Below are 21435 nucleotides of genomic sequence, written 5' to 3'. Positions count from 1 at the left end.
AAAATAATAAGCGGAGGCTGACACGGGGCTGCGGGAACCCTGAGCTTCCTCGGGAGTAGGAGCCCCAGGGCTGGGGCTGGGGGGGGGGAGACTTGGGGGCTGGGAAGAAGCCTCCTCTAAAAACTAGGTGCGTCTTATGGAGTGAAAAATACAGCAGTTCATTAAAGATGGAGGAGGGGGCTTGGGCTTACACTTTGAGGACCTGGAATTCTTTAAGGATAATTTGGATCATGTTCCAAGATGAGTTCTAAAACCATACATGGCCATGGTTATGACAGAGATCATTAAAGAAGAAGAAGAAGAAGATATTGGATTTATATCCCGCCCTCCACTCCGAAGAGTCTCAGAGCGGCTCACAATCTCCTTTACCTTCCTCCCCCACAACAGACACCCTGTGAGGTGGGTGGGGCTGGAGAGGGCTCTCACAGCAGCTGCCCCTTTCAAGGACAACCTCTGCCAGAGCTATGGCTGAGCCAAGGCCATCTCAGCAGGTGCAAGTGGAGGAGTGGGGAATCAAACCCGGCTCTCCCAGATAAGAGTCCGCACACTTAACCACTACACCAAACTTGCTCTCCCCACCAAACTTGCTCTCTATCTGCCAAATAGAATTCTAGGCATCTGATCTTTCAGGAAAAAAAAGAACATTTCTAACCATTATGGTTATAGTTAGAGTATTGATAGTAATATATTTAAAATATTTACAGTGCTAAAAGATTATTTCTGATACGTGCCTACTACGGACTTTTGATGAAATGACTGAACCCTTTCCTCTTGTCCCACACAAGCCAGTTGAGTGGATTTGCTCCATTGACTTGAATGAACAAATGAATAAATGAAGCTGTCCTATTCTGAGTCAGATCACTGGTTGATCAAAGCCATTCCTGTCTAGTATGTCTACTCTGATTGGTAGTGACTCTCTGGGGACTCAGATGGAGGCCTTTCATATTGTCTTTCACCTGACCCTTTTTAGCTAGAGATGCCAGCAATTGAACCTGGGACCAACTTGCAAAGCAGATGCTCTAAGCCATGGCTTCTCTGCAAACAAGAGTAGATACCACAATCAGAACACAATGGGGGCGGGGGGTGGTGGTGGTGGGACTTCTGCCTTTTTGACATAGACCCTGAGGATTTTTTAAAAAGGCTTGGAATGGAGACATGTGCCAAATAAACCAATGGTTTATCTGGATGAAGTTGTATTTATAAAAAATGTGACCTTCATAAATATGCTTTAACCTGACTTAAAAGAACCATGCATGTTTTGTTGCCCAGGCTAGACAGAAAGGAGAACTACCATGTTAAATACCAGAAATCAATGCTATACTCAAGTTAGACTGCCAAAGCCATGCTTTTGATGGTTGTAGCACATTTGTGAAGGTTTTTACTTTAACTTCTTCCAACCTAAGTCATAAACAGCAAACTTTCATCACATGGGAGGAGAACCTAAAAGTTAGTCATCCTGTAACTTAACAACAGCTGCCAAAATTTCTCCACACACAGAGTATTTGTGAAGGTTGCAGTTTTGAACATTGATTTTAAAAATGGCTTCAACTGAGAAAATATGTTTGAGACTTGCCTCATCCCATTCTAGACCTTTTTGTTGTCAGAGTGGAAGGTTTCCCTCCATTATTTCCATACATACACAATTACACTTGTCCTGTTCACAGATTATAGTGAATGCATATGCAATCCATGTATGGTGTATACTCACTTGTTCTTTGTATTCCACTGAGTAATTCTAATGTTACATTCAATGCACTTACAGCTGAATGTGTGACACAAACCTCCCATTTATGCCCCATTTCATTCATAAAGTGAATGTGCATTGGCTTTTTTTTTTTTTTTTACAAAAAGATGTATGTGTGTACAGGTAGGATGTACTTCTGTTTTCTGTAACATCTGAACATATCTACTGTTATGTGAATACTGTACAGTAGTTTCTTCCACTTAGTTATATTTGTCCACTGTTCTTGATGGATTGTCACAACACAAGCAGTCATTATCTTCCAAAGAGGTTAGTAAATATTTGCATAGTGGTACTTAAAGCAGCTCTAATGAAAGTAGGAACTGAAAGAAGATATGAGCCAGTCTCCTGTAGAACTCTTAGAAGTGAATGATGAGTAGAGTTGAAAGGGTGGAGCACATCTTTTCTCATTACAATTCACACTGGCTAGAGGCATGGCCCAAAAGATACAACATGGAAACCGGGTACTACCTCCCCTACCTCCCAAGCCACCAAGTTCTGAGACGGAATTGCAGCCAACAGGTATGATCAGCTTGATCTGAACTGGGAGGGGGTCACAAACAGAAGATAAAATATTTAAGCTTGGTGGTCCTATTGCATCTGGAACATATGGGTTACTCTTACGGTTGCCAACTCTGGGTTAGCTAATTCCTGGATAGTTGGGGGTAGAGCCTCAGGAGAGCAGGATTTGGGGTGGGGAAGGACCTCAGTGTGGTATAATGTCATAGAGTTCACTTTCCAAAGTTGCTACTTTCTCAAGGGGAACAGCTCTTTGTCATATGGTGATCAGCTGGTGTCATATGGAGATCAATTCCAAGAGATCTCTAGACTCCACCTGGAGCCTGGCAATCTTAATTTCTCCCCATAGAAAGAATTCCAGAAGAACAGTTTCAAAATACTATATTGAAAGAGTCCCATGCCACTTTAGAAACTAATGCTATTATTATAAGAATTTCTATGGGTCAGATACTATTCCCAGGTGAGGTGAAAATTTATCGTTCTGTGTAAATTTACTGGGCAGCTAACTGGGGTGATGAGAATGAACCCAAAGGTTTTGGTGTGGAGATCATCATGTGATATCATTTAGCAGTAGCCTATAAAAATTAAGAAATAATGTATTGTCCATGAAGATTCTGCTTTAAAACCTGTTGTCTGAGGTATTAGAGACACCTGGTATTAGAGATGAAACAGTGGGTTGTACAGCCTGACTCATTTTATAATAGGTAGGAAGTAAAGCAGTGGTAGGAGGACTGGGCGCTCAGCCGTTTCCCTTGGCCACTTTCCTGTTTTTGACCACTCTTCAATTAGCAGTCTTAGTGGCCCTTATGAGGCTAGAAAGGAAGGTTATAAATTCTGTAAATAAAAAAAAAAATTAAGCAGTTTATTCTCTAGAATGGAAACTTGGACTGATTACAGGTAGACCACTTTAAACAGCACTGGTAACCAACAAACAAAGCACATTAGGATGCAATAGGACATCATGTAAGCATAAGAACATAAGAGAAGCCATGTTGGATCAGGCCAATGGCCCATCCAGTCCAACACTTTGTGTCACACAGTGACCAAAAAAATTATATATATATATATATATATATATATATATATACACACACACACACACACACACACACACACACTGTGGCTAATAGCCACTGATGGACCTCTGCTCCATATTTTTATCTAACCCCCTCTTGAAGCTGGCTATGCTTGTAGCCGCCCCCACCTCCTGTGGCAGTGAATTCCACATGTTAATCACCCTTTGGGTGAAGAAGGACTTCCTTTTATACGTTTTAACCTGACTGCTCAGCAATTTAATCGAATGCCCACGAGTTCTTGTATTGTGAGAAAGGGAGAAAAGGACTTCTTTCCCTACTTTCTCCATCCCATGCATTATCTTGTAAACCTCTATCATGTCACCCCGCAGTCGATGTTTCTCCAAGCTAAAGAGCACCAAGCGTTTTAACCTTTCTTTATAGGGAAAGTGTTCCAACCCTTTAATCATTCTAGTTGCCCTTTTCTGGACTTTTTCCAATGCTATAATATCCTTTTTGAGGTGCGGTGACCAGAACTGCACACAGTATTCCAAATGAGACCGCACCATCGATTTATACAGGGGCAGTATGATACTGGCTGATTTGTTTTCAATTCCCTTCCTAATAATTCCCAGCATGGCGTTGGCCTTTTTTATTGCAATTGCACACTGTCTTGACATTTTGAGTGAGTTATCCACCACGACCCAATGATCTCTCTCTTGGTCAGTCTCTGCCAGTTCACACACTATCAACTTGTATTTGTAGCTGGGATTCTTGGCCCCATTGTGCATTACTTTGCACTTGGCCACATTGAACCTCATCTGTCACGTTGACGCCCACTCACCCAGTCTCAACAGATCCCTTTGGAGTGCCTCACAATCCTCTCTGTTTCTCACCACCCTGAACAATTTAGTGTCATCTGCAAACTTGGCCACTTCACTGCTTACTCCCAACTCCAAATCATTTATGAACAAGTTAAAGAGCATGGGACCCAGTACTGAGCCCTGCGGCACCCCACTGCTTACCGTCCTCCACTGCGAAGACTGCCCATTTATACTCACTCTCTGTTTCCTATTAATTAGCCAGTTTTTGATCCACAAGAGGACCTGTCCTTTTACTCCATGACTCTCAAGCTTTCTAAGGAGCCTTTGATGAGGAACTTTATCAAAAGCTTTCTGGAAGTCAAGGTAAACAACTTTGACTTCCAGAATATCACCATATTAGTCTATAGTGCACACAGCCTCGACATTGTAAAATGTTTGATTCATGTCTTCCCAAAGAGAAATATTGAAATGGCCACCAAAAATTTGCCATTTCCCCTAAAGCTTTAGTTATTTGAGAGCATTCAAATGAAATTAAGCTGGGACCTGATACATTCATATTTATAACATTGGGCAGCTTAATCCTGAGAACCGCGGCGCCTGGCCATGGCAGAACTAAGGCGCCGCTCGTCAACTCCCTATGGGCTTTGGCATGCTCCAGCGTAGGGGCGGGGGGAGAAAAGAAGCATAGATCGCCGCATGTCAGACCGTCACCATGGCAACTCTGCTGGAGTGTGGACTCAGCAGGAGTGAAGGGCCAGCCCAGGCCCCTTGGATTGGCCAGTGCTGCTGCAGGCGCATGGCAGATGACAGTCAGGGGTGGGAAGATGCAGCCCCGGAGAGGCTGATCGCCTTTCTCACCCCGCCTCCTGACAGAGAACTGAGCCAATCATGGGGAGATGGTCATAGGCAAAGGAGAGAAGTACCACCAACACAGGGAGAAGACAGGAGTAAGGCTGGGCATGCGCGCATGTACGGGAGAAGTCTGGCTCGTTGCTGAGGTGGGGCGGGGGGGAGGGAAGGGCGGAGCTGCACGATTGGCCATTCCTGTGTCTGCACCCACCCACTGTTAGACTCATGCCAATGGCAAGTGGGCGAGGGGAGTCTTGTGCCTTCCCTGCGAGCCAGAAACAACCAGGAAAAACATAGTGCAGGAGTCTGCAATCAGGGGAACCAGGCAAAATGAGTGTATTGGAATGAGTAGGCAGAGTTCCGGCATGCCACCATATCCTACAGAGAAGCCCTCCCCGGCAGGGACACAGAGTCTCAACCTGACACCCCCCAATACTTGAGGGGAACCCCTCCCCTGGTGGCATCAGGACACAGAGTGCTAGGCACCAACCAGCTGCCCATTGCATTGCCCCCCCCCCGATGTGTGCTATGGGATGAAGGGGGAAAAGACGCTCTGGCTCCCCTGTCCAGCCTCTTGTGGAGGTGGCTCATAGTTTATCCCCCTCCCCAAGAAACAAGCAAGCCCACCCTCCAAGACATTCCTTCGGGGAGCCCACGGACAAAGTGGCATAGGGGAGGGGGAGGGGCACAGGGAATGTTCAGCAGACGCCAAGCAGGAGAGACAAAGTAAAGCACAGCTCAGACTTTATTGTGATGGAACCGAGTGCAATGGTATCCCAGGTACAATTTAGACAGTCTCACCAGGGGCGGGGATCCACTCAAAGCAGCAGGCAAAAACAGCTTACCAAGCGAGGGGGGAGGGTGTTGGAGTGCCACACATGGAAGCCTCTGTGTTGAATTCCCACCTGCAAAACAGAGACAGAGACCAAGAGCACCTGCAGGAGGGGCAGCTGGAGCAGGGGATGGTGTTTCAGCCGAGGACTCTCTTAAAGGGACAGCCTCTGCCCCACCTCCCCACAAGCATCAGATCAGCTGCCAGACCCACCCCCTGCCCTGATAGGGGTGGGAACGAGGCAGAGGACAGACCAAGGGAAGGGGGCCAGCAGCAGCGGGGGATGGCAGCCACCCCCTGCCTGAGCCCGCTGCCTGGTCCAAGTGCCGAAGATGCTGTCACACCATCCAGCCGCAAGCGAGGGGAGGAGGAAAAAATTGGGGGTGCACAGTCGCACTTACCCAGCCATGGGGGACCGTGCTCGTACGCTGAGGCCGGATACCTGTTGAGACCTGGAAACGAGAGCGGTTAGCCCCAAGGGAGAGACATCACTCTCCTCCTCGCAAGTCAAAGAGCTTGCCCTATACTATCTAAGCAGCTTTGCTGTGCAGTGTCCACCCTCAAGGTGCCCCAGCCCTCGCTCTAAGTCCGCACATCAGAGAGCTCCCTGACAGAGTTCCGTTCAGTGTGTCCTGCCCTACCTAAAGGGTTGTGTGGGCCAAGACGGAAGGCTTTGTAGGGGAGGCTGTGATAGGGTGCTGCAGAGGGGGCTTGTCCTCTGAAGGGCATGTGGGGATTGGTATGCCATTTAGTCGCCTCTCAAAGGGGTTTCGAGGCTGCGCTGGGAGCAGCAGCAAACTTTGTTTTCAGGATCCATGGATCTCTATGGGATATGCCTGCATTCCCATCATCATAACTTTGTGCCTCTTGTGGGGGGCATTCTCAGACTGAAAGGTCTTAGGAAGCCAACTAGCAGTGGCCACGTTCCTGGGACTGCCCCCTCGTACGCCGGAGTAGTGGCGTGTGCCCGAGTTCTGCCGCTGCCTAGGCGCTGTGGTGCCCCAATGGCAGCCATGGGCAGGCGTACACTGAGGCGTGTGTAGAGCGGTGCAACTCCCATTTGCACTGGTGGGGAGGGAGTTAGAGCGGCACAAATCCCATTTCCACCAGCGTAGTGGTTAGTTTGCTCCCAAAGCACTTTCAGGGCCCCCCTCAGAATTGCACTGTTAGTCTGTCTTTCCTCAATTAAAGACCCAACGTTTAAGCCCATGGAGGTCTAATGATATCTAAAAACAACCCACCATTAATATACAAAAGCAGTCAGTATCCAAAATCAGAGACCTACTGTCTCTAAGCCTTGTAAAGAATACTGTTTTGCATAGTTTTCTGAAAATTTAAAGAGTGAGGGCCTTCCTGACTATTTCAAGAAGGCCATTCCCTCAATGTAGGAGCAAGTAGTGGTAGTTTATTACAGCAAACATGAGGGAATAAAAATAAAGGACTCATTTAAGGACTGGAGTTACCACAAAGAGAGATAGTCCAATGAGAACGAAGTCCCCAAGCTAAAAAATATGAACCAACACCTTGAATTAAACTTGAAAACAACTCAGCAGCCAATATAATGTTTTCAAGATAAATGTGATATGCGTATGATGCATTAAAAGAGACAAATAAAACCTCCTGGGGCCATTTCAGGTCAGGAAAATGGCACAGTGGGTAAAGTCAAAGCCCTTTCTCTACCTGCACAGTGGTTCCAACCAAAATCAGGGCCCTGCATGCATGAGTTTCTTGCAGTGCAATATGTGGCTGGTAGTATAACAGCCAGGTTGGGGGAACACATATCCAACTATATATATATATAATCTTGACTAATTAGCCTTGCCAGTCCTCAGGTGGGATCCTCTGGTTTTTCAGGACCCTCCCAACCTCCAGCCAGCTGGCCAGTGGGGGGGAAGCCCCACCCCAACAGCCACCATGTGCCTTTCCACCTCAGAATGCTTAGAAGAAGCTTGGAAGCTTAGAAGGAGCTTGGGAACTTGGATGCTGTGTGCACCTTTAAATCTCAGTAGGAGCAAGGCTGAATGGGGCTGGGCCAGCCAGCAGAGCATATGGCTGTTCCCTATGAGTCTGTGAGAAAGGAAGATAGCCCTGTCCTTCCATTTGTTTTACATTCCTTTCAGAAGACGTTTGCATAGTAAAGAGTAAGCTAGAACCTTTATTTTCCTGTGCTAGTCTGAAGAAGTTGGTGGAAATGCAGAAGATAGTTACATTTAGCAACTCCTGTGAGTAAATTGCCCCAGTGAGATCACAAAAGTGTGTGCTTGCAAACTGTATTTATTTTGGCTGCTTTGTGAGAGAGTGTGGGTGTGTTCACTTTCATTTAGTGAAAATGCAGCCAACTGCTGAGGGCTGAGGAAATAAAGATTGTATTCAGGGGAACTGTACTGCTGTATTTTTATTTATTTATTTTAGGGAATGGAAAAGTCTCCTGGCTCTACCCCAAAGTCTCTTGGCTCCAATCCCCAAAGTCCCAGGTATTTTCTGAGTTGGATCTGGCAACCCTATGACTAATTGAGCCCTCAGTTGAAGAGATCTGTAGCTGGGTACAACACACCCTCTAAGCTGTGGAGTCTTTTGATCAAGAATTCTACTTTGTGAGCTGCTGGCATTAAAGTTGTGACCGAGCAATTTGGCTACTGCGTAAATTAGTTTGCTCTGAGGCCATTTTTCCTGAGCTAAAGAAAAAATGTGTGAGCCAGAAGCTAAAAAAACTGAGCTAGCTCACACTAACTCAGCTTAGAGGGAACACTGGTTGGGTGGTCTTTTTACTTAAGCAAAGAGACCTAACAGTCTTGTTGGCCAGTCAACGCAACGTAATGCAAACAGAAGCCAGAGAAAATGCAGGGTTTCTAAACTATTTGGGTTCAAGGCTGGAGGCAGAGGCTTGGTACAACCAGTCTTGAGTACTCTGGGGGTTTGGGATTCATTGCAGCTTGGACTTGCTGCTGTCCCTCTTAAACATTTTTTTTCTGAACTGATGAGAAAACAGATATCACAAGCAATGTTCCCTCTAAGCTGCAGAGTCTTGTGAGCAAAAATTCTACTTTGTGAGCTGCTAGCATTAAAGTTGTGAGCTAGTGCAGAAATTATTGTGCTCTGAGGTCATTCTTCCTGAGCTAGGGCAAAAATGTGTGAGCTGGAGACTAAAAATCTGTGAGCTAGCTCACGCTAACTCTGCTTAGAGGGAACACTGATCACAAGCACAGTACACACTTCCGGTGATCCCTTCACCAAAGAGAATTGTCTATGAAAAAAGTTTCACTGAACTGTGTACTGCTCTGGAAAGGAAGAAGAAGAAGATATTGGATTTATATCCCATCTTCCACTCCGAAGAGTCTCAGAGCGGCTCACAATCTCCTTTCCCTTCCTCCCCCACAACAGACACCCTGTGAGGTGGGTGGGGCTGGAGAGGGCTCTCACAGCAGCTGCCCTTCCAAGGACAGAGTCTCAGAGCAGCTCACAATCTCCTTTACCTTTCTCCCCCAACAACAGACACCCTGTGAGGTGGGTGGGGCTGGAGAGGGCTCTTACAGGAGCTGCCCTTCCAAGGACAGAGTCTCAGAGCGGCCCACAATCTCCTTTCCCTTCCTCCCCCCACAAAAGACACCCTGTGAGGTGGGAGGGTGGGCTGAGAGGGCTCTCACAGCAGCTGCCCTTTCAAGGACAGCTCCTGCCATAGCTATGGCTAACCCAAGGCCATGCCAGCAGGTGCAAGTGGAGGAGTGGGGAATCAAACCCGGTTCTACCGGATAAGAGTGCACACTTAACCACTACACCAAACTGGCTCTCTATTAGAGCTATGGCTGACCCAAGGCCCTTCCAGCAGGTGCAAGGGGAGGAGTGGGGAATCAAACCTGGTTCTCCCAGATAAGAGTCCGCACTCTTAACCACTACACCAATATAGCACCAATTAGTCTAGTCTAGACCTTGCATGAGGGCTGCCAGGTCTGTCCTGTAAAATACCTGGAGACTTTGGGGGTGAATTTATTTATTTTTATCTATTTTGTTTGATTTATATCCCGCCCTCTCTGCCAAGCAGGCTCAGGACGGCTGTGGGAGGGCGGGTCTAGGAGAGGGCAGGGTTTGGGGAGGGGCTTCAGCATGGTACAATGCTATAGATCAGGGGTGGCCAATCGTAGCTCTCCAGCTGTTTTTGCCTACAACTCCCATCAGCCCCAGCCAGTATGGCCAAAAACATCTGGAGAGCTACTGTTGGCCACCCCTGCTATAGAGTCTAATCTTCAAAGCAACCATTTTTTCCAGGGGAGCTGATCTCTGCCAGTTGGAGATCAGTTGTAAAAGCAGGAGATCTCCAGGCCCCGCCTGGAGGCTGGCAACCCAGTCTTGCACATCTTTTAAACATGAGAAGGCTAATATATTAGCAGCGCAGTCCTGAGTCCTGGAGCTGAAAGTGCTTAGGGAGCCACTAAATGTCTCACAGCTGGATCCCCAGTTTACAGCAGCATGTACTGGATTCACGCTGGCAAAGATGTGTCCACACTGCACAGGCACAGAAAGCAGCTGATGGAAAAAGGGCACTGCCCTGGGGCATGGTGGGTGTTAGTTATCTCCCTCAGCCTCTTGAGATTTGAAATGCCCCTCTCAAGCAGCCAATTAGTGCATCAACAACTATGGCATAGCCACCAGATACTGCGCAGTTGCTAGAGTCTATCATAGCTCTGTATAAATTCAATTATTTTTATTGTAATAATAATAATAATAATAATAATAATATTTTATTTTTATATCCCGCCCTCCCCGCTAGGCGGGCTCAGGGCGGCTAACAGACACGGGAGTCTCATGATTCACATTAAACAATAATAGACATGGGAGTCCCGTGATTCATAAAACATAACAACTTAAACATTAATTACAATAAATTATTTAAAATACATAAAAACATATAAACATATAAGATATAAAAATAGGTGCTAAAATGATGTATTTAAGATGGCTGAGTGTCTATTCATTCATTAATCAGGTTCCGTCTTAGTTGCCACATGGTGACTCAAATGCTAACTGAAAAAGAAATGTTTTGCAAGCCCTGCGGAATTGGTTCAGGTCCCGCAGGGCTCGCACCATCTCTGGGAGATCGTTCCACCAGCGAGGGGCTATCACCGAGAAGGCCTGCTCCCTAGTGGCCTTCAACCTAACTTCTCTTGGCCCAGGGATTGTTAATAAGTTCTGAGAACCAGACCTCAGTGCTCTCCGGGGTACATATGGGGAGAGGCGGTCCTTTAGGTAGGCAGGTCCTCGGCCATATAGGGCTTTAAAGGTAATGACCAGCACCTTATAGCGAACACGGTAGACAACCGGCAGCCAGTGCAGATTGCGCAGCCCAGGCCGTGCAGGCTCCCACCGTGGTAGTCCCTCCAGCAGCCTGGCCGCCGCGTTCTGGACTACCTGGAGTCTCCGTGTTCGGTACAAGGGCAGCCCCATGTAGAGGGCATTGCAGTAGTCTAACCTCGAAGTGACCGTTGCGTGGATCACAGTTGCCAGGTCGGTGCGTTCCAGGAAGGGGGCCAACTGCCTCGCCCTCTTGAGATAGAAGAAGGCGGATCTAGCAGTGGCAGCTACTTGGGCCTCCATTGATAGGGAGGACTCCAGTAGCACCCCCAGGCTCTTGACTTTGCGCACCGGTACCAGTGGCACACCGTCAAAGGCCGGTAAAGTAGTCTCCCCTCCCGGTCCGCCGCGGCCCACGCAAAGGACCTCAGTCTTCGCCGGATTCAACTTCTATGTAACATTTTAGGTAACATTTCTTGTCATATATTTACCTGTGTTGATCTTTGACCATAATAAATAGTTCATTATATAGATATATTTTAAAAAGAACTATGGCGTAGGCCACAGGCACCCGTGTAATGGGAAAGAAAAAGCACCCCTGCACAGCTGGGTCAAGTCCCAGAGTAGCCCAAGTATCTGACTACAAATGCAGTCAAACGTCCTCCTCCTGGGGTTGCCAATCCCCAGGTGGGGGCAGGGGATCCCCCGGTTTGGAGACCCTCCCCCCGCTTCAGGGTCGTCAGAAAGCGGGGGGAGGGGAGGGGAATGTCTGCTGGGAACTCTGTTATTCCCTATGGAGATTTATTCCCATAGAAAATCATGGAGAATTGATCCGCAGGTATCTGGGGCTCTGGGGGAGCTGTTTTTTGGGGCAGAGGCACCAATTTTTCAGTGCAGCATCTAGTTCCTCTCCCCAAAATACCCCCCAAGTTTCAAAAGGATTGGACCAGGGGGTCCAATTCTATGAGCCCCAAAAGAAGGTGCCCTTATCCTTCATTATTTCCTATGGAAGGAAGGCATTGAAAAGGTGTGCTGTCCCTTTAAATGTGATGGCCAGAACTCCCTTTGGAGTTCAATAATGCTTGTCACAGCCTTGATCTTGGCTCCACCCGTAATGTCTCCTGGCTCCACCCCCAAATTCTCCTGGCTCCGCCCCCAAAGTCCCCAGATATTTCTTGAATTGGACTTGGCAACCCTACCTCCTCCAAGTGGTTAGGCATAAAACTACCCCACATCCAATCACCACACCCTGCCCCCAGTACAACGTAATCTCCAGCCAAGAGGCCATGTAGCTTAGACAACAGAGCAGAAGGCATGAAACTCTGTGAGATCCTTGACATGCTCAAAGTGTTGGAAATATATATCTGTTCTTTATGTCCTTTGCAATCTTCTAAAGTTCCAGTCATTATAGGATTAACACTGTGCCTGATTCCCTATTGTCTGCATGACCTAGGAAGAAGATACTGACTGCTGTCAATCAAGGTCTAGAAGCGGGCAAACCTGTTTTGTCTGTTTGGTCAGTTAGTCAGGTGACTTCCTTTGTTCAGGCAGAGAGGTCAAGAAGAAAGAGGAAGTAGTCTCCATTAAGCATGTGTTTTTCAATGTGTTCTTTACTGTTTGTTGGACATATATGACATATGAAGCTGCCTTATACTGAATCAGACCCTCGGTCCATCAAAGTCAGTATTGTCTTCTCAGACTGGCAGTGGCTCTCCAGGGTCTCAGGCTGAGGTTTTTCACACCTGTTTGCCTGGACCCTTTTTTGGAGATGCCAGGGATTGAACCTGGGACCTTCTGCTTCCCAAGCAGATGCTCTACCACTGAGCCACCGTCCCTCCCCTTGTTGCTTTATCTCCCAGTACCCTTTCCCTGTAGAAATAAATATGTGTTTGCTTTTTCATGTTAAATGCCTCTCAATGATTATTTGATCCAGTGATCCATCACACTGTTTGAGATAAAGAAATAGAATTTCAAATAGAATTCTCTAACACAAAGGAGGTACCAAGCACCTAGGACAAACACCCAAGAGGAACAACAAACATCCTTGCTATGTGCCTAACACATTTCATTTCAGAATGCTTACAGGTACCCCATCTCCAGAGATGCACATTAAGGGGCAACCTTGCAAGTCCTGGGGAGGGAAGAGTACAGCACCCCTAACAGGTGAGCAGGGATGGGACTCCACCAGTCTCAGCCCAGAAATCTGCTACCACATCCTCCTGCCCCCTTGCAGTCTCTTTGCTGTTCTTCTTGCTGTTCCTTTCAACAATACAGACTCTCACTGCTGAAGGTAGCATAGTGCACCTATGAGGTCAACCAAGTCAGCTCTGTTTACAACCCAGAGCATGCAAAGGGATGTACTTCCAGGAATGTGTTCCTAGGAGTGCTGACTATGGCACTGGGAGTGGGCTGGGGAGGCTGGGTTAGATGCTGGCAGTCAGCAAGGTCCCTTGCCATAGTTTCCTCCTCTGTAGTTGGAGGACACAAGGAACTGTACTTGATGGAACGACTAGCCAACTACCTATTGCCTTACGGGAGCAGCCCCAGTGGATGGAGTGGATACAACTATAGTGCAGGTCCACACAGGGGACGGGTTAATTTCAGCAGGATGGCAACTCCATGCACCCAGGGAGGGGGAAGCCTAGCAAGTGGGGATCACCTCCATGGTACTACCGACCCCACCAGTGCCTCACAGGCATGATTCTACCAGTCATGGCAGATTACTTCCTACGTCTGTGTTTGGCATCTTGTGCAGATGAAAGTCGGGCAGAGAGGAGATCTGGAAGAACCCAGTACCCACTAAGATACAGTCAGGCTGCCCCAGCCAGCATGAATCCCACCACTCCTCCATGGAGCTGCTGTCTCATCTGATTCAGACCATCCTGCTGACTCAGACAGCCATCTAGCACCATGGCCATTCCTCTTCCACACATGCTGTAATGGGGATGGCTCAAACCTCTTTGTGCAGCTTGCACTGGTACATGGCATAAGGGGGTGAGCAATCCCATTGATCCAATGCCATCAATAAAACACTATCACAGTTGCGTCCCTGTGTGATTATTGTTGGGCAGATGAGCCTTGCTTCCTGCTCACTCACTCGCTACTCTGTACAGCTCACACAGAGAGCAGGCTGGGGGGTTGCCTGGGGAGGAAATGGTTATGCTGCCACGGAAGGAGGCAGAGTCACGGACTTCCCCACAGCATTGCTGGTATCTGCAGCTTTGTGGGGAGGAGGCAGGGAAACATCAAACTAGAAGTGGTGCTGGCAGTTCTGTATGGCGTTTTTTTGCAACCCCATGTTGAGTATATCATCGTTCTGTTGTTAAGTCGTGTGGTTTTCACAATATAATTAAAGCAAAATACTTTGTTGACGGTATGTTTTATGTTCTCAAGCACAAATCTGTGGGACACCCTGGAGAGCACTGAGTCTTCTTGCACTACAGGCCTCTGTTGCGGTTGCTGTGTTGCCAGGTCATTCCACCCTGTCTTCTAACGCTCCACCTCTACTGGTGGGGGCAGCATGATGTAAGGGGACCTTAATCACTTTGGCAGATGGTGGTTGGCTCTGCCTGTGTATGGCACCCACGTGTATTATCAGGTGCGCTCCCTGATAGGTGGTGTTGGTAAGATTTGATAGGGACTCCAGTGTACACGCTATGCAATCCAGGCCTTGTGGAGAGGTGTATGCTGTTTTTCCCATGGGGAAAAAACGACAGGGGTGCAGAATGTCCATAGGGAACTGACAGACAGTGCCTCTGCAGTGTAGCCATGCTGCATCTGGGGGCTCTCAGGATGGAGCGGTAGGACTGTTTATACTTAGAAACAATTAATGTGAATCACACAGAGATGGTTAAAATGTATGATGTGTAAAAAGGACCAAGGGGTTTCAGGGCAATATCCTCTCTCCTAGCACCACTCTCTCTCCGACCCTGGAGGAAGGAGGGAAACCATTTCAAGGCTGTCCCCCGGGCTCCTGCATCATCCCCACCCACATAAAATGTCATGTTCCATAACAGCAAATAAAAGAATTTTATTTAAGGAAGGGAAGAACTATTGGACAGGGTAGGAAGATTGCAAAACAAAGTTGCAGAGCAAGACAAATAGAAGTGCAAATTCTATTTCCTACATTTATGCTCATTAGCTGCAGATGCAATAGTTACCTTTGCTATCATTGTTTTCACTACAAGACACCCATCAAAACATCTATCCCAGGTGAGTGGCTTCCTTCTATCCATACCATTCATAGTTCTTCTCTGTAGTCTTTCAGCATACACAGGGGGTGGGGGATAGATAGGAACAGAACATGGTAACAGCCAGGAGTGGAATTCTAGCAGGAGCTCCTTTGCATATTAGGCCACACTCCCTGATGTAGCCAATCCTCCAAGAGCTTACAAGGCTCTTTTTTGTAAGCTCTTGGAGAATTGGCTACATCAGGGGTGTGTGGCTTAATATGCAAAGGAGCTCCTGCTAGAATTCCACCCCTGGGAACAGCTGTATCCTTGAACCTTACCCACACCTTGAAAAGGGTTCATCTCTTCAGTGAGGGTCACTGCAAGTTGCCTCTGTGTATTTAAAAAAGGTCATTCAGGGTGATTCCGCATTAGCCTTTGCTCCGGCTCCGACGCTGTGTTTTCCCCAGGGCAGATGTTGGTTTCCGCACATTTTGACCCGGGGCGGCAGTTTGACCCGCCTCCGAAGTGGTGCCGCCCTGGATTAAGGAGATCAGCAAAATACCAGATCTTTTTTTTGCTGCGGTTCTGAGGCTCGGAATTTTATGTGCGGAACTCGCGCCAATGCGCTGTCAAACTTCTAGCATCAGTAGAACACACCCACATAACTCCACGCCCATGATTCCACCCAGTTATTTCGTCATACTTCCGCAATTTTACTCCCTTTGAAAATTATGCAATATTTTCCTGAAATGGATCATTTTTTAAAAAAAAACAACTCGTTTCGTGTTACAACGCGAAAACAATATAACGATGTAACGCTATTTTCTTTTTTCCAAATGCATCACTTACTTGAGCCCACCACCCTTCTTCACTATATTCCATGTGAATTTGATAATGTGCCATTGCATTGTGATTACTTTCTTCCCCCTCTGGAAAAAATCAATCCTGACTGATATATTTTTTTCCAAATAAGATCGTTGCAACGCAACTAAATAAAAAGCGATGTTGCATGAACTACTTTAAACATGCGTGATTGCCACCTTTATTGATCCCCCCCATGGCCTCAAACGGGAGCAGAAATTTGATTATGTTTACAGCTTTATATTTTTGATAGGTTGAGGAAACTTTCTCCCTTAACCCCTCTGTATATTTCTCCCCCACCACCACCCTTTCATGCGTCTGCTTGTAATTTGTTATAGGTTTTAACGGAAAACTGTGTGTTTAACATTCAGCGTGTGTGGATAAAAACGGTGGATCGCCGACTCAGATTTCATGGGGTGTAACCTGCCAATGGCAGGGCGAAAGGAAAACACGTGACTTTGCTAGTATTATTTCTCTGGCATTACGTTGTAATGCAAACAAAGACGTTACGTTGTAACGCAAACACGCATGCGTGTAAAAAAAAGGGAAACGTATGAGGGAGGGGGAAACTCCAGGAGCAGCAGTAATGCGGAATCAGAAAACATGGAACAGATTGGGAATTGAATCCGGGGAAAATCCTCTATTGCGGAATTGGGAAATCTGGCCCGCATGGAACAACCCCGGAGCGAAAGGAGGGCAAACGCCAAATGCGGAATCAGCCTCAGTTTTCCAAATCAGAACTAAATGGCTGAATCTTTAAATATATAAATATATATTGATATAAACCTTCAGGGAAATGTACATCTTCTCTGTGCTCATTTTCTCTGTGCAGATCTGGGGATGGTAAGAACAATGTACAGAGGAAACTTGAATAGCTTCTCCTGAGAAATCTTTGGGAGAAAGAGGAAAACACTTTGGGAGGAGTGGGGAAAAGATTTCAAAAGAGAGGAAAAGGGACAGTAATAGATCTTCAGAATCTGTTGGGGCCAAAGGCTGTGTACATGGGCATCTGTGTGGAGACAGGTGGGGGGAAGAAGGTATTCTTCCCACAAACTCTTAATTCATTGAAATATTGTATTTGATGTGAGGAATCTAAGGAGTTTTTGCATCCTGACTAGTCTGCATCTGAAACCATTACTAGCGAGAGAACAGTAACACTTCATTTTCCAAACTCCAGCTTGTAGGCTTCCCAATCCCAAGGTTCCAGCGGGGGATCCCCTGGTTTTACAGGCTTCCCCCCCACCCCTAGCCAGCTGGCCAGCGGGGTGGGGGTTGGGGAAGCCCCGCCCCCCACAGCCACTACTTACCTGTAGATCTCTGGCAGCTTTAGAAACCCGCAAATAGGTTCTGTTTTAAAAAGTGTGTGTGTGCCTTTAAATAAGAGCAGGTGTCAAGTCGACGGATTCAAGAATGAGTCAAAGTTGATACTAAGACTTCATTTATTGATAACCGGTACTCTGGCGCAAGCCTCTAGCTTGCTAAGAATGAAGCCAATACATTGATACATGGGTTTTAAGGTACACTTCAAAACATTCCCATGGGGGGGGGGCGGTTACAGGAGGAAACATTCACACACAACTCCTAGATACTTTCTCAGGTGATAGCTAGCAAATGCCCTTGAATTGTTATGCAAGGTTTCCTCCCACCTCAGGCCCCGAGAAGGCGCCGACTAGTTCCTTTACACCAGTTACAAATCAAAATAAGAAAAGGGGGGAAGGGAAGCAACTAAGGTAAAACATCAGCAGCAGTGGATCCATTATGATTTTAACAGGGCCTATTGCTTAGGCCATGATCCCCCAGTCTTAAGTCGTCATTAGTCGATCTTGACAGCAAGAAGTACTTCATTGGGAAGGGTCAGAAGGTCAGAAGCAGCTTGCTTCTTCAAGGCAGAGTCCTTCCGTTTGTTTACTTTTGTTTCAGTCGCCTAGTTCCTGTTTCCCTAGAACTCCAACCCCTGTACTTCCCCACTTGGCTTGGGCCCTGCTGAAGACCCTCCCTCAGGGGTGGCTCTGGCTCTGAGCGTTATCCCAACTCAGAAAGATCAGCAGAGCTCAGCTGTCTGCCAGCCACCCATCCATTTCCCCTTCAGTTCCGAGTTCCATACATGCAGCTGGTAAGTGTTGTTGGGAGAGAGGAGTGTGGTGGTTGTGATTAAGCCGAAGGTGGGGAACTGGGGATGGGATTCAGGTATTGTGCAAAGAAGAGGTGGCAGGAAGAGAGGGCAGTGAATAGTTATTGAAATGGTTAGATGGGTTTCTAGTATGATGGGTTTGGCAGCTGAAACTAGGGTTGCCAGCTTCCAGGTGGGGTCTGGTGATCTCCTGGAATTTCAACTGATCTCCAGACTGCATAAGTCACTTCATTTAAAAAAAAAATTTATTCCACTTCTGGAGAAAATGGCTGCTTTGGTAGACCAAATGGCATTATGCCTTACTGAGGTCCCCCCCCTCCCTAAACCCCACTCTCCCAGGCTTCACCCTCAAATCTCCAGGTATCTCTGAAACCCAGAGCTGGTAACCAAGCTGAAACAATCTGTCCTGGAAACAAGGGGCAATGATGTAATTGACCAGGTTGTGTTTTTATCCAAGAAATTTAAAAATGTCTTTTGAAGAAAGAACTGAGTATCATCAGGGTGAGTTGTGTTAGGGTGTGTAGTTGGGCTAATATTGTTTGAGTTGTTACATTTTTGAAAGATATCAATACCATTTTTAGGGAAGGAAAGAAAAGACGAGCTATGAAGTCACCTGAATATAGTTCAGTGCATTTTACAGCAACATGGAACCCCTTCCTTGAGAAAGCAGCTCATACATCCGTCAAGAGAATGCATGGAAGAAGGAGCGCAGAAATTTCAATTTCCTGGGGGGGGGGAGGGGGGAGGGGGCTGAACTTGGCCCAGTTCCATATTTAGTCATCTATATTAAATTATTTCAATACAAAATCATTTACGTTTCTAAAAAACATGTGCCATCAACAATTAATCAATTAATCGTGTGGTTTTAGAAATCTTTTTTCACTCCTAATACTCTGGACCTCACTAAAAAATAAGAGGACTTGGTAACAACAAAGGAAAGATGTCACAAACTCCTTTACTGAGACAATTATAGTAAATATTTCATTTGTGTATGAAAAGAAATACTTCCTCCTCTTTTCTTTCCTTGACAACCACCCTGGGAGGTAGATTAGGGTGAGAGTGTAGGACTGTCCCAAAATCCCATAGTGAGCTTCATGGTTAAGTGAAGATTAGAACTCTGATCTTCCCAGTCTCGGACCAGTACTCTAACAACAATACCACTCACTTACTGGAGACTCAGTATGAAGCTCCAACTGCATCTCAGAATCCAGAGTACATACTGGCTTCTCAGATATCTGGGCTTGAAAATATGGGAGGATTTGTTTGGTTGAAGTAGGGTCCAGGACAGAAGAATCACTCTGCTTTCCATATTTAGGGAATTAGCTTTATCTCCTCTCCTGCTCCATATAGAGATACACAGAGATGTACAGAGATGTTTTAAAAGGCTGAGGACAGAAATATCCCCTTCTCCTCCATTTCTTTTTCTCTAAACCAGGTCCCAGGGCACCAAAATCAACTTGACTTCCACCATTTGGGCCAGAGGTCTCTGCTCACCTCCCCACCCCCAACACATAACTTCAAATATTTGGGCAATAGCCTTCTGGACCACTACCCCAGTGCATCAATCTAAATACAAAATGGAGATGGAATTGAAGTATTTCTTTAAAGGAGGGCTTAGGTAGTGGAACAAACTTGTCACATCTGGGGAACCAGGGCCTTAGTCTGGCCCTGAGGGTAATGCCCCCAATCCCCCAAATCTTCTGTGTAACTGTAAGTTTGAATGTTGGTGGGCTAAGAGCCCGCCTTACTAGGTATTTTTCTCATGCTGCACCTTCTTGTTGGCTGGGAGGGGGCAGGAAGCTGGCAGTCATCTTGTGCAGACTAGGATGGGGAGAGGGAGGGGAGTGCCACATTCATTCACTTCTCCTGTCCACCAAGTCCTCCTTCTCTCTTGCAGAACAAGAAGGTCCTGCAGAAAAGGCAGGGGAGTAGGAGAGCAGGGAAGCTTCGCACCTTGCCCACTTGGCTCTCCTTCTCCTCTCTCATGGAGGGAGAAGGTCCCATGGAGAAGGCAGGTGGGCAGGGCATTGGGCAAGCTTGAGTGAACTCAGGCAGTGAAGAGGCAGGCAGGCAGGGTGCCTGTGCCAGGGTATCCTCACTGCACCTGTGCCAGGGCAGTGGGGGAGGAGCCTGATGACACATGACACTGCTGTCACGTGACCCATTGCCATTCTGCTGTGCCTGCCTCTTCCACACAGCCAGTTGTCACCATGACATGTTGGAGGCAAGTACCCCTAACCAAAAATTTCCAGGCTACAGGATTGGGCAGAATGTGTGGTTTAAGGGTTTTACTTGGATAGCATGCAGCTCAAAGTGCTTCTAATAGGCTACCAGTAACCATCATATAACCGTTCGAAGTAAAGTTTTGAGTTTATTTAGGGAAATATAGGGGTACAGGAATTGAAAAGGTATTCAAGCATAAAAACAGCAAAATTATTGTGTTCAGAAGGACATGCATATGAAGAATTAGGGGAGAAAGCAAAAGTGAAAGAGAGTCAAGCCTCTGGCTGAATTTTATTTATTTAATCTGTACCCCGCCCTTTTCCATATGTGGGCTCAGGGTGGCTTACAACATAAATTAGAGAACAGCTCCTAAGAACAGCTGGAAAAAGAAGAGGGGGAGAGAGGGATTTTTAAAAGGGGAGGGGAGAGTTTTTAAGAAAAAAGGAATGAGCAGAGAGAAGGAGCTTACGTGACCTCTGTCAAGCATGGTGAAATTCCATTGATAATTGATTGTTTTAGGGTCCTTCCTAACACTGGTCTGTGAAGTATCATGGAGGACCCAGCTTTGCTAGCTTTGTTATTCTTTCCCTCCCCCCTTCTGGCTTTATTGCCTAAAAAGTAGAAGCAGTGAGAAATGAAACTAACTTGAGAAGAAGTAATCAGCACCTTCCCATACATTCCTGGTAGGGAGTGCGACACATCTGGGGAGAGCAAGGACAGAGTCCTGATAACACTGTGAGAATGTAGACATTTATGATAGTTTATGTGTGAGAGCTACCCCGCACCCCCACCCTTTGGAATCCTTTTGAAGTAAGCCTTAAAAGTATTGTATCAATGTATATGCAGCATTACTCTCAAGAATCTGTTACACAGAAAGTATCGGTCTATCAATAAACGTAGTCTTTGTATCGACTTCGACTCGTCATTGAACCCGCATGCTTGACACTCAGTCTAATTGTGTTGGGCCGAGTACAGATTGTCTCT

The 21435-nt window shown here is 46.7% G+C and overlaps 1 protein-coding gene across 1 annotated transcript in view; it reads left to right on the top strand.

Annotated features, from left to right (window-relative positions):
- Nucleotides 1-2109: 2109 nt before the first annotated feature.
- The window catches only part of LOC132573027 (C-type lectin domain family 17, member A-like), a 41050-nt gene continuing 21724 nt past the window's right edge, over nucleotides 2110-21435 (top strand). The window contains exon 1 of the mRNA XM_060240695.1: nucleotides 2110-2263. Coding sequence (XP_060096678.1) covers nucleotides 2176-2263 — 88 coding nt within the window. The 5' untranslated portion in view covers nucleotides 2110-2175. The remainder of the gene's footprint in view (nucleotides 2264-21435) is intronic.

This window comes from Heteronotia binoei, chromosome 5 (genome assembly GCF_032191835.1).
Source record: "Heteronotia binoei isolate CCM8104 ecotype False Entrance Well chromosome 5, APGP_CSIRO_Hbin_v1, whole genome shotgun sequence".
Classification (NCBI taxonomy): Eukaryota; Metazoa; Chordata; class Lepidosauria; order Squamata; family Gekkonidae; genus Heteronotia; species Heteronotia binoei.
Note: the sequence above shows the minus strand (reverse complement) of the source record. Positions and strands in the feature narration are given on the sequence as shown.